Raw genomic sequence first — 14,146 nt, 5'->3', positions numbered from 1 at the left:
TCTGAGGGGACAGGGGGGAGATGCCCAGCACCTCCCCCCCTCTGAGGGGACAGGGGGGAGATGCCCAGCACCTCCCCCCCTCTGAGGGGACAGGGGGGAGATGCCCAGCACCTCCCCCCCTCTGAGGGGACAGGGGGAGATGCCCAGCACCTCCCCCCCTCTGAGGGGACAGGGGGAGATGCCCAGCACCTCCCCCCTCTGAGGGGACAGGGGGAGATGCCCAGCACCTCCCCCCCTCTGAGGGGACAGGGGGAGATGCCCAGTACCTCCCCCCCTCTGAGGGGACAGGGGGAGATGCCCAGTACCTCCCCCCCTCTGAGGGGACAGGGGGAGATGCCCAGTACCTCCCCCCCTCTGAGGGGACAGGGGGAGATGCCCAGCACCTCCCCCCCTCTGAGGGGACAGGGGGGAGATGCCCAGCACCTCCCCCCCTCTGAGGGGACAGGGGGAGATGCCCAGCACCTCCAGGGTTTGGTTCTCCCCCCCTCTGAGGGGACAGGGGGAGATGCCCAGCACCTCCCCCCCTCTGAGGGGACAGGGGGAGATGCCCAGCACCTCCCCCCCTCTGAGGGGACAGGGGGAGATGCCCAGCACCTCCCCCCCTCTGAGGGGACAGGGGGAGATGCCCAGCACCTCCAGGGTTTGGTTCTCCCCCCCTCTGAGGGGACAGGGGGAGATGCCCAGCACCTCCCCCCCTCTGAGGGGACAGGGGGAGATGCCCAGCACCTCCAGGGAGCCGGGGGGCGCGCCGCCACCCCGTCAGCCCGCCAACAGTCCACCTTCTCGGGTCGGTACTTGACTGTCAGTTTGCTGCCTGTCTGTCAAACCATAAAATGCATGCAAGCGGAAGCTGCGCGATACTCGTCGACACATGCCTACATATTTTATTTGAGGTTTGGGGACTATTAATTGATTCAGCATGAAGACTAAAGCCTTCTAAATAAATATACGCATGCCTTGATCACGGGTACACCACCCTCCGAGCTGACTTGAAATGAAATTTTACGACCAACGGCCGTCAACGTCACAGCCAAGTTCAAGGTCATGAATTCCACACGTAACGTGGCAATCCTCGTGAATGTCCGTACGCTCACGATATGAGCGTAAACGCCGTTGTGAATTTGGCCCACAGTCTGCACATGCAGTACTAACATCATTTAGATTTAATTTAATTTTGTCTTATAGATACTCCTTTGGATGATGAATAGCAAAAATAGACTATCTACAAGTCTGAGGTGTTAATTGTATTTGTGGACTTGTAAATGGGATATATTTTCCATTTTTGAACATTTAGACAACTTTTGGAAATTTTCACCTATAATAACATTCCCAAATATGGAAGCCAGTTTGAACTTGGTTAAGTTGCTGATGTGAATGTCATTCCTATACAGGAGTGGTACACAGTCTATGAACAATACAGGAGAACCAACTGTGTGGTGCCTGACCTCATCATGGGGAATGAATATGTGTTCCGTGTGTTCACCATTAACCAAGTGGGCTTCAGCCCTGACCCCTGCAACGCTAAAGATAGCGCCTTCATCCAGAAAACAGGTAAGACTGTTTGAAACGTAAGTGGGAGCTTTACAAACTCACAGTGTGCAGACTTCTATTTTTTATATTTGTTTTTTTATATTGCCTTAGACCACATGACATGCCCCTAAAAATATAATTTAAATAAAAACTCCTCTTTTTGGAATCTGTCATTTGGATTAAGGTGACTTGATAGATTGACATCAAGAAGGGCCTGTCAGCTCCCTTCACGGCTTAATGAGTGTTGCGTGCAAATATCAGTATTCAGTAGTATTATAAAGTTATATAAAAATGTGCGATCAAATACCACAAAACATGCCACTTCCATACAGATTGGGAGGAGGGTCAATCCCCCCACTCTTTCCATTTCAAAGGGCTATTCCAAAGCCCCTTCAGATCATTTCTTTCAGCAATGGGATCAAAATGTTTTGGGTGGTAGATTGTTTTAAAACTAGCTCTCAGGTCAAAAACGTGTAGGCAATTAGATTCTAATGAATATATGCCCAAACCCAAAACTGAGTATTGTCTGTTCTTAGGTCTCAGTTACAAGCCTCCATCCTACAAGGATCGTGACTTCAATGAGGCCCCTAAGTTCACACACCCCCTTGTGAACCGCTCTGTCATAGCAGGATATTATGCCACCCTCAGCTGCTCAGTCAGGGGCACTCCAAAGGTGAGTGCAAATGAAAAAAACCAGAAGATATCCTTTCCTTGGTTTCTGACCACATAAGCCATTTGTTGCACGACGAATAGCTAAAACAGCCAATCTCCTATTGCTATTTTCACTATTATTTTAATATTCTTTTTAGAATAAAAATAATTAATGTTGATAAGTTCAAAACTGTTATCCAATCAAAGAGAGCATGCAGGATGTTACAGTAATGATGACTATTATATTATCATCACCTTTATCATCTTTAAAATGACACTTAGATCAGTAGATTACAATAATAAACATAGCATAAGTCTAGTATATAGTGCGTGTTGTATGTTAATAATAATAATCTTCAATTTCCTACATTGTTAGCCCAAGGTGACCTGGTACAGAAACAAGATGTGTATCACAGACGAACCCAAGTATCGTATGCTCAGTAAACAAGGTGTTCTGACGCTGGAGATTCGTAAACCCTGTCCATTTGACGGAGGGATCTATATGTGCAAAGCAGTTAATGCCAGCGGGGAAGATGTTGTGGAGTGTAAACTGGAGGTTCGCCGTAAGTATGCCGCAAACACAAGCACACAGCCTGCACGAGTCGTCCTCAAAGTGGAGCCCAGGTTCATTTATCCATTTGTAACTCATGAGTGTACAAATGTAACCAAATGGACCTGTATTTGGTTACATTTGTACACTCTTGAGTTTGTACACCACCAATTGTAACGTATCAGCAAAGCTTTGTTCTACCCTTCTTCTACTATTTCTCAGAACCTGTGTAAACATGTTTACTTAGAGTGGTACCAGTGCCTTCTAGTGCCTTCTAGAGCAAACAAAGCCATACTTAAAGCTGACTCTGTAACTTCCATGTCCTACAGTATTTATTTCGCCCCCAAAACTCCTCCACCAAAGTCCAGTACAGATTCAACAGGACAATAACAATAATACTGAAAAATGGCAAAACAAAATAAACACTTGAGCAAACACTACTGAACAAAACCCAAATGGATAAGAGCTCTCTTCAGGCTGTACCTTGATCACACAAGGCCCTGTAGCTCTCCCTCAGGGATGTTACCTGTGTCATTGCCCACATCTAACTAACTAGCCTGTCCCTGCAGCCTCCTTTAAATAGGAGTGGATCCTACCACTGGGCACAGACTCAATTAGCACATTTCTTCTCAGTTGGAAAACAAAAATGAAAGTCACCATTCGTCTCCATGACTCACCACTGGCACCAGTGCTGCCGCCGCCCTGTCTCTGCCACCGGCCGGTTCTGCTGCTCTGTAGGTGCCATCGGCTGAACCCTGGTTGCCTCAGTGTCCACTGGAGCTGGGTGATTTGAGGGTTGACTCTGTTGAGCTGGGGGTTGACCATGTTGAGCTGGTGCTCGTGCTTCTCCTCGATCTGACCCCTCATGATCCACATGAAGGTCTCACACTGCCTGGCACTGCTGATAAACGCCGCCTCTTGGGAAATGGTTGTGTCCACCTTGGGCTGGAAGTCTTCCTCGATGACTCCCCCTGTGGCACCCTCTTCCTTTGAGGCTGTGGCTTGCTGCTGGTTCTTGGGAGGCATCCTGAACTGTTCTTACTTTTCCGCTGCCACCACATGTAAAGTTGCCCGAACGGCCAAGGCTCCAAGAACAGTCAGAAATGCCGTTTCAGGGTATTTATTTCACCCCCAAAACTCCTCCACCACAGATTCAACAGGACAATAACAATAATACTGAAAAATGACAAAATGAAATAAAGACTTGAGCAAACACTACTGAACAAAACCCAAATGGATAAGAGCTCTCTTCAGGCTGTACCCTGATCACACAAGGCCCTGTAGCTCTCCCTCAGGGATGTTACCTGTGTCATTGCCCACATCTAACTAACTAGTCTGTCCCTGCAGCCTCCTTTAAATAGGAGTGGATCCTACCACTGGGCACAGACTCAATTAGCTTTCTTCTCAAATACTTCACTAATATAAATACTTCCATCAACAACACCTTGAATAAACAGTAACCTAATCATTCTCAATAATGTGTTACAATTAAACAAGTATAAATAAACATGAACTCAATGACAAATAATCAAAGCATAAGGAGGAACACCCCTCTCCTGCATTGCTCTTGGCCCCTTCCTCATCAAGGGAAATGCCACCAGCAGTGCAGGAGAGACACTAACCAATCAGTGATTACAATCTCAATAAAGTTTAAAACCATAGTCCTGGCATGTTATAGGAAACAGTTTCATGTGTGTTTGTATATAGGGCATCACGTTGCCCCGTGACAGCCCTTTTGATTCATCCATTTGAATCCATGTGTATACTCTCAGAGGTAATTGGAAGGGGAATAAATTATATATAAAAAAGGAGAGAGAACCACTGATTCTAATATTTATCAAGTATGACAAACTCCCTTCCCTTGCAGCTCAAGTCCCCAAAGAGGAGAAGAAGAAAGAAGAGATAAAGTCTGGCTGAGAAAGTGGAAGATTTGCCTACACTGTCAGGTTGACCGCTGGGATTCCTCAGGGAACCCGTCAGGTTGACTGCTTTGAGCCCAGATTAAATTACATATGTTGTTGTTTACCCCACTTCCTTTGTTTGCCACTTGCTCTTGGGAAATGATTATCTGCTATTCTGTGTAGAACGCTTAGCCTATTTGACAGACTGACACCTACATTATATGCTGCTGATTAGCACTTCTATATTATGTATGCTGACATATTTTAAAGATTGCAAAGCTTTGTCATCCATCCATTGTCCTCATTCAAAAGATCAACAAAATAATAAGCCAATTAAACCATTATGTTGAATCCATTGAAGTGTCAATATATTTACTTATGAATCCAAAGTGTGAGTTCTGGAATGTTGTACTGTATACACATGTAGCCTACTGTTAACTTAAGTCATAGGTGATATAAATGTGGAGAGCAACAATATTTCTGGTATGTGACACAGGGGTCATCATGTCCACTTGTCCATTGCAAATCTTTAATTACATTTTTATAATCGTATTTTGTTGCGATGAAGGCACTGACTGTACTGATATAAGACCCCAAATACATCCCAAACATGGAACAGACTTGGACCATAAAGCATCAATGTCTGTACTTCAGGTTATTTTTTAGAATAGGTAGATAGTTTTAAACACTGGTTTAATCAATGTAGAAATATTTGTTTCAAATGTGTAGCACATTGGAATATAGACACACATAGTGAGCCCTATACATTTAGGGTTATAGGTCTGGTAATGTTGTAGCCCGGTGGCAAAAATAACATTTGATGAAAATGTCCATTGCAAGCCTGCATTGATAACCATGACTAAGTATAATCAGACTCCGAGAAGCCACATGGTCACTGACGTAAACAGAGCCCGCACAGAGCATACCAACAACGCAGAGAACAAGTGGAACTCTGGGGCCAGTTGAATGAACAAGAGTCTTTGAATGCTTAGTATTATTCGCAACAAAGCCTTGCTAATGCTTGCTAAGGCATGAGGTATGTGCTTAATAATGTGTAGACCACCAGTGACGTGTATGAAGGCTTTCAATAGTCTGGATGTCCTTTTGACGACGTGACAACATGTGGCATGTGTGATTCTATTTCTGGAAATGATTCACCTTTTTAAGATCAATGTTTCCTGTGTCATTCAAGTCCAGTGTACAGTGCATTGATCAACAAACAACATTGTTGGTCTCAAAGCTACTATAATACTGTAGGCCTACTGTACATATAGTATACAGTATGTCTTTTCTGGGGCAGCCAGGCAGTGACATACTGTATTTATTTGTTATAGGTTTCAAGTGTTGATTCAAAGTATAGGCTAATCTAATCTCCAAAACATGTGTAAGGCTTCATGCCTTACCAACATGTTTCGACCAAATGGTCCTCATCAGGATGAGTATGCAAAATTGCCCTGATGAAGACCGTTTGGTTGAAACATGCCCTGATGAAGACCGTTTGGTTGAAACATGCCCTGATGAAGACCGTTGGTTACTTGAAACATGCCCTGATGAAGACCGTTTGGTTGAAACATGCCCTGATGAAGACCGTATGGTTGAAACATGCCCTGATGAAGACCGTTTGGTTGAAACATGCCCTGATGAAGACCGTATGGTTGAAACATGCCCTGATGAAGACCGTATGGTTGAAACATGCCCTGATGAAGACCGTTTGGTTGAAACATGCCCTGATGAAGACCGTTGGGTTGAAACATGCCCTGATGAAGACCGTTTGGTTGAAACATGCCCTGATGAAGACCGTTTGGTTGAAACATGCCCTGATGAAGACTGTTTGGTTGAAACATGCCCTGATGAAGACCGTTTGGTTGAAACATGCCCTGATGAAGACCGTATGGTTGAAACATGCCCTGATGAAGACCGTTTGGTTGAAACATGTTGGCGTTTTAAACTTTTTGTAATGAATAAAGTACCTTGATTTTATGCCCTCTCCTCCGTCATTTTTCATGTGCTCGGGACACTCTGTCTGCCCACGTGTCAGAGCCTAGGATGACAGTATACGACTGTAGTAAATTAAATTGGGCATTTTGCGTTTGCTTATGTGTTTCTTTCTAATAAAATGATTTAGCAGGTTTTGTGTTTAAGAAATAAAAAAATGAACTGTATGAATGTGAAGTAAAATGTAAAAACTATGCATTGCATTTGCATTCACTTGCTTCAATGAGGATAATTTCCTCCCAAACTAGGATTTTAAAGCAAGTTGTCTTCATTTTTTCTTTTTCTTTTATACAGGTTTTTTTTCTTTTATACAGGTGAGTGAGAATTTAAAGAAAACCAAAACTCCATAAAATGTCTAAGTAAGGTGCTGGGCCACCATGAGCCACCAGAACATCTTCAATATGGCTTGGCATAGATTGCAAAAGTCTCTGGAACTCTGCTGTATAAGAATGGAGCACGGTTCCAATGAAAGAATACCCTCACTTTTTTGATGAAGGTTTTAGCATATAATTCATGACATCATTTTCATACTCATCCAACCATTCAGTGACCCCTTGTGATAAAGGTGATCACTGAAAATAATGTTGCATTGATTTGCAGCAACCCAGGAGACAAGTGGACCAAACCATGGCAGGAAAATGCTCCATACGCAGCCTGGGGTTCTCAAAGTTTTAGGCCAGGAACCCCCATAGATGCTTTGGCAGTGTCTCGGGACCCCCTCCGACCCCCAATATAAATTGACCGCTACAATAACCTAAATAATAGAGACAATACACCATAAATATATACTGAAACCAGATATAATCATTAGGGAAGGTGTATGTATGTACTATGTAAACCCTTCATTTCCATTTTCCAGCAATTCAGTTAAAAAAAAATCTTTTCGGGACCCCTCAAAATAATTTGGCGGCCCACGGGTTGAGAACCCCTGCCATACAGCATAACTGCTTGACCCCTCACTGTAGGGGTCAAGGATTCAGACTTCAACCGTTCTGTTGGTGTACACCACACGATGCACTTGCCCACATCTAGAGAATGACTCATCTGACTATATCACCTTTTTTCCCCACATCTCTGTATAGACCACTCATTGTAATGAGATGCAGACAGAGTCTGATCATGTCCTGCATTGACATTCTCAGTCACCTGTGGAAGACTTACTGTTGTTGGTTTCCTTACATGTTGCTTAACAGTCATTTGATCTTGCCATATTATTGTTCAAAAAGCCAGCTGGTCACAACTGGGTCTGCTTAGTATTTTTAATACAAAGCAGATGCATTGGTTTCACGCACACACACGAGACTGTTCCCTTACCAAGTGAGTCATATGTTGTACACACACACACACACACACACACGAGAGAGACCATGTTCCCTTACCAAGTTGTCTTTCCTGATAGCAAAGCTGACATCTCTTGCAGGATCATCTCATGCCACTCAACCACTGTGAAATATGTGGCTCAAATGAGTGTTTCAAGAGAGAGCAGTTAGTGGTGTTTCAAGGGAGGCAGACTTAATCACTCTTCCACACAAGGATAAGAAATGTTGTAATTTTACTATGGGGGTATCTGCCTAGACAGCAGTTAGAAAGGTTTTAATTTATTTTAAGACACATGCAGTTACTTAATTGACCCGTTGTACAGTACCATATGACTGTGAACCATATGATGTTTGAGCAGCATAACACAGGTTCCAATTTGAACAATTCGCAAGTCCTTTGCAAAAAATGGAATAACCTATTTTTTTTTCTTCAAATAAAATGTATTTGGACTCAAATGAAAACAAGATATGTATTGTATTTACAGCACTGATATCTACATGTATCTAATAATATGAAACACCAAACTGTAAGAGTTCCATAGTTTATAGTTTGGTTAAAAAAAGAATCACAGTATACAGTACATAAATTACTCCCACAATTTGCAGTGAACTAAAATGGTGATGTACAACCTAAAGCCAAGTATGCAAACAAAACAAAACAAACAAACAAAAAAATCCATTAAAAAAAGCACTGCCGGTAGCCACTACAGTTGAAGAGGTAGCTTCCTTAGTTAAACATTGCATCCCATTCTTGATTATATGTTTTCTATCAAAATAATTTACAGACTAATGGAGACGGACAAGTACAACACATAATTTTTACAGGATGTGATCTCACACTTAAACAAGAATGAATGGACATTTGGTTGGTGTTAGAAATTACACACCCAGTCAAAGTGTTGTGTATAAAATCCATACAATGACAACAGCAAATTAAAACAAAAATCTAAGTCAATATTATACATTGTAAAGACACGAGAATGATTTGTTGATTGGAGAAAAGGGCTTCCCTACATTACCTAAATTCCTGAGCACTCACATGATGCACACTTGTGGATACATGTTCCAAGGGTGTGTCCAGATTAATGTGTACAATCACACGCTCCAGCACAATATGTATCAGCCAGAGAGTAATCCTCCAACAGTCACACAATCTAAGTGAAGAGTCATCTACATTAACCACTTAAGCCCTGTTTTTTTTTTACTTCGTTGTAGCTGTCACAGCGGAAATAGCAAATCTACAAGCTCACAACATCACGTCACGTTGCAATGCATTTTCAGCTTGTACATCTGCATTTATTCATGGCGGGGGATGTTCACCTATAATCACATGCATGCCCAGAGTAGGCACACCAGGGTTACTGTGGTTATTGGTTAATATTACTGCTGACTAATGGATTGTAAGGATACTGTAAGCACCAATATGTGCAACTTAAGACTTGTAAAAAAAATAATAACAGTGAAGTCTTACAGTACTACAATACAATGGCAACAATAAAGGTGTTTGTGAGGGATTTAACATTTGCCACTAGGGGTGCTGTAGTCTCTGTGACTGCTTCCGTTAAGCATTCATCATTCAAAGGCCACCTTTCATATACCTGAAATTACCTTGAACAAGACATTCCTACCGCTCAAAACAAATAATTACAACACCACATTAAACAACCCAGCACAGCTGTCGCTGACAGTGATATCTGCTACGTTTATATCACATTCGAAGTCTTACTCACTTTACAGTGGGGAAAGAAATAAGTTTATACCTAAATGTACATACATTTATGCAATTGCCATGCTCTCGTGAAGTGTGGACTGTGAATACAGGGCACAGGGCAAGTTGCCATTTTATAGAATATGTTAAAGTAGATTTGGGTCACATTGGAAGGGTTTAACTTACTGGGGAAAAAAATATTGATTAAACTTGATCCCCCCTCTTTAGTTTAAGACCACTCATACAAATAGTTCTCCTGAAATTCATGTTACATTCACAAAGAGATTTCTAGAATGAGGATGATTACATCTGCTACATTTACGTACATATAAAATCAACAGCTATCATAGTGAGGCTTTTAAAACGGACAAATTGCATGACATAATTTCTTTCAACAATTGATAAAAGCTTATAGGTAAAACAGATGGCACCAAAAAAGGGGAAAATAAGTGACAGATGATTTGAGGCGTGTATATATATATATATATATATATATATATATATATACATACACACACACACACCGGTATATATATATATATTGTGACATCCAGTCCAATCTAAACCAGGAAACAGGCACTGGCGGCAAGAGTTTCTCTTGTAACGTCCCTTTGTTGTTTGACAACTTGCACCGGTCCAGCTCACATACAATTACATGAAGCAAAACGTGCTCATCAATAGTGTCCTGGTTGATAATTGCATGCCAACTTCCCTTTCTGTCGGTGATTGGTTGAGTGTCTGTTTACACAGTAATTACAAAAATAAGTGCTTTGTATGGATAGTTTCTTTAGCAGGGTAGCTTTTGTTGTTTGACACAACTTGTTTACATCATATTGTAGTGTCCAAATTCACATAACAGGGAGGGATACGTGCGTGTGTATGTGTGAGCGCACATACCACTCTGTAGGGCTCCTTAGTCTTTGACACGAGGTATGTTGTATGAGTAGTGTACGAGAGGGAGGCCTCGGCTCTGACAGAAGCAGGCTCTGCCACAGGCCTGCACCTGGTCAGAGCTGTCGGACACAAACGAGTCTCCCTCATCTGCGTACTCAGACTGAGCAGAGGGTGTGCCACTGTCTGCCCAGTATCCCTCTGCACGCTGCTGGCACACGGCAGCTCCCGCCAACAGCGTTGGGCAGCTGTGAGACTTCACCAAATGTCTGCAGACTGTGGAGGAGGAAGAGGAGGAACAGGTCCGGGCATGCAATGCTGCTTCACAATGCTCACACACGACCGACTCCCCGCAAAGCTGTGAGTACACGCCACAGTCAAAGCCTAGCTGCGTGGAGGAACTTCCGTCCGTGGCACCAGACCCTCCGCCAGCATGATCTCCCTGACTTCTGGCACTGGCTTTCACCCCCCTGGCCACACACCCGTGACCCCGTAGTCTCAGCCAGTCCTCCCTGAAGGTGGGGCTGAAGAATACATACAGGACAGGGTTCAGGCATGCGGGGAGGGGGAAGAAAATTAGGATGACAGATTTGGCTATCTCTGGGCCACCGGCGGTGGAGCCTGACCCAGTCAAGAGAGGGGCAAAGGAGAACGCTGCCACAGGGCAGAAGAATATGCAGTTGGTAAAGATGAGCCAAGCTACATGGCGCAGGGCACCCGTCTGTTCTGGATCTGCAAGCTCCACCCTGCCAAGGTGACAGTACAGCTGTGTGTAGACGGCTGCAGTGAACAGATAAGCCAGCGCATTGAGCAATACCAGAACTACAGTAATACTCAAAGTTGGGCCTTCACCACCAGCAAAGGGCAAACACAGAGGAGACGCAGATGACCCTTTGTAACTCAGAAGAGGCAGACAGGCAGCAGCAGCAGCAAAGAGCCCCAGTAGTCCTGCAGCAAGGCTGAAACGTTGGTCTCCTCGCCAGCACCTCCAATGGCTGCTGCTGCTCCTCCGTGGCGACACCCTCACCTTCCCCAGAAGGGCTCGCACCGCCACACTCCGCTCCACGGCTGCCAGTGAGAGCAACAACACCGCCCACTCTGAGGAGAAGACTGCAAGAGCTCCTGTGACTTGGCAGCCCGCGCCCATCTCCCACCACACCCCGAACTCTGCAAAGGAACCCCAGGTGGCAACGTCGAGCACAGTCAGCACCCCAACGTACAGCCCGGTGAGCAGGTTGGCTAGGGCCAGCAGCCCTGTCAGTAACCTGGCTGGTGACAGGGGCGGAGCAAAGCCGGGAGCATGGTGGACAGGAGAGAAGGTGGCTATCAGCACCAGGCCGTTGAAGACCAGAGACACCAGGCAGATGAACCAGACTGTCAGACGAATCATCCAGCTTCCCAGGAGGTGCTCACAGGGCTTGAACGCTCCTGAGAGGGAGACACATTGTTATTACATTCCATCATCAACCCAACACCGATAATAAAGTCTATAAACATAAACAAAAGCCTAAACCTGGGCGGCTGGCATAGCCGTCTGGGCACCTAAGCTGGTAATCCACAATAAAGAGACAATATGACATAATGAGGCACATTATAACGTAAATCTTCCCTTCATTGTCAATGGCGTTTACAAAACAAACATTAAACCTGTATATAGGAGGGGCTAACGCACCTCAAAAATATAAACTAAGCCGATTTGCTCAGACACTGCGACGTAAAATTCTCCATTCATTGTCAATGGGAATTTAATGTTTGTGTAAGACAAGAATAGCCGATTTGCTCAGACACTATGACATAAAATGCTCAATTCATTGTCAATGGGAATTTAATATTTGTGTAAGACGAAGATCTACACTAATAGCTGAATATAGGAGGGGCTAGCGCCCCTCAAAAAACTAAAGCCGAAATCAACGATTGGGCCGTGAGGATATTCTAAGTGGGCCCCCAAATAATTGGCAAAACACAAAGATTTTATTGATGATATAGCATTATTATCAACAAATGTATGGGCCCTGATCCAGAAAAGGTTGAGAACCACCGGCCAAAATGAAAGAGGAAAATGTGTCATAAAGGCGGCCTCTTACCTGGAGAGGGGGAGCAATGTATGATCATAGAAATTCTTTCCACTTCCTCTCCACCTACAACAAAAGAGGGTTTTCTTTAAGAGGCCTGAATGTTTCATTGTCAATGGGAATTTATTTTGTGTAGGACAAAAAAGACTGTGTACTCTATGGGCCCTATTTTCATCAATGCTAAACCGCTTATGTGCCTTTTTTTTTTGTATTTGGAAAAATATATAAAAGTTGTTCAACTAGCCAATATACATCAACACGTTGTGAGCTTTTAGATCGGCTATTTGAACTATTCAAAAATGATTTAAAAAATAGTAAAAAAGGAAAATAAATTTAGGCATAAGGGGTTTAGAACTGACCAAAATCTGTCCATTTATGTTAACTGGGGTCCGAGACTGTAATCACACTATATCACACTGGATAAAAGTGTCGGCTAAAAGCCTAAATTGTAAATGTGGTCATAGTTGCAGGGATGTGACTTTGAGTGTCACTTTCTCACCAGCAGTCTTCCTTAGGTCATCGTCATCAGAAGAAGCTATCGTGTCACATCCCACAAATGCACAACACTGGTAGGCATAGGGGACAGAGATGGACCTACGGAGAGACAATGGACATTCACAACACTGGTAGGCATAGGGGACAGAGATGGACCTATGGAGAGACAATGGACAACACTGGTAGGCATAGGGGACAGAGATGGACCTATGGAGAGACAATGGACAACACTGGTAGGCATATGGGACAGAGATGGACCTACGGAGAGACATTGGACATTCACAACAATGGTAGGCATAGGGGACAGAGATGGACCTACGGAGAGACATTGGACATTCACAACACTGGTAGGCATAGGGGACAGAGATGGACCTATGGAGAGACAATGGACAACACTGGTAGGCATAGGGGACAGAGATGGACCTACGGAGAGACATTGGACATTCACAACAATGGTAGGCATAGGGGACAGAGATGGACCTACGGAGAGACATTGGACATTCACAACACTGGTAGGCATAGGGGACAGAGATGGACCTATGGAGAGACAATGGACATCCAAAAAGTGTTCTACTGCGTAAGTAGTATTTTGCACTGCATCCACACTGATTCACCCTAATGTATGAATTCACATTTTCCCATTGTAATTGCACTGTAATGGCATTAGTTTACTGGAGTTATACACACATATATACAGTGGGTGCTAGTTAACAACCATCCAACATGCTATAACATATATATATATACAGTGTTGGGAAAGTCATTTTTTTATGAACTAGTTCAGTTCACAGTTCAAAAATATAATAGTGTTAATAGTTCATTATTCAAAATTTTGAACTAAACTTGGCTCCAACTAGTTATTTTTCTTTCATGCATTCACTCATTCATTCATTCATTCATTCATTTTTCTTTTTTAATTATTGCCACAGACCATAGGAATAAAGTCTGCTATTGGGAATGAACTCCAAAAGTGACAACTTTTACAATATCTCCATTACCATTATCCAAATGAATTCCTTATAATCTGTTAACAT

At 43.5% G+C, this 14,146-nt stretch overlaps 2 protein-coding genes across 2 annotated transcripts in view; one reads left to right on the top strand and one right to left on the bottom strand.

Annotated features, from left to right (window-relative positions):
• Positions 1-4,981, top strand: part of mybpc3 (myosin binding protein C3) — a gene marked incomplete at its 5' end in the record, with an annotated part of 43,073 nt that extends 38,092 nt beyond the window's left edge. Inside the window, 4 exons of the mRNA XM_080770482.1 lie at positions 1,392-1,551; positions 2,067-2,203; positions 2,558-2,744; positions 4,599-4,981. Of these exons, the coding sequence (XP_080626608.1) occupies positions 1,392-1,551; positions 2,067-2,203; positions 2,558-2,744; positions 4,599-4,648 (534 nt within the window). The 3' untranslated portion in view covers positions 4,649-4,981. The remainder of the gene's footprint in view (positions 1-1,391; positions 1,552-2,066; positions 2,204-2,557; positions 2,745-4,598) is intronic.
• A 3,421-nt stretch (positions 4,982-8,402) lies between these two features.
• Positions 8,403-14,146, bottom strand: part of lgr4 (leucine-rich repeat containing G protein-coupled receptor 4) — a 31,652-nt gene continuing 25,908 nt past the window's right edge. The window contains exons 16-18 of the mRNA XM_080766700.1: positions 13,117-13,211; positions 12,630-12,683; positions 8,403-11,973 (exon numbers count right to left, since the gene is read on the bottom strand). Coding sequence (XP_080622826.1) covers positions 10,568-11,973; positions 12,630-12,683; positions 13,117-13,211 — 1,555 coding nt within the window. The 3' untranslated portion in view covers positions 8,403-10,567. The remainder of the gene's footprint in view (positions 11,974-12,629; positions 12,684-13,116; positions 13,212-14,146) is intronic.

The sequence above is a fragment of the Protomyctophum bolini genome, assembly GCF_963924005.1.
Source record: "Protomyctophum bolini genome assembly, chromosome: 1".
NCBI classification, from domain to species: domain Eukaryota; kingdom Metazoa; phylum Chordata; class Actinopteri; order Myctophiformes; family Myctophidae; genus Protomyctophum; species Protomyctophum bolini.
Note: the sequence above shows the minus strand (reverse complement) of the source record. Positions and strands in the feature narration are given on the sequence as shown.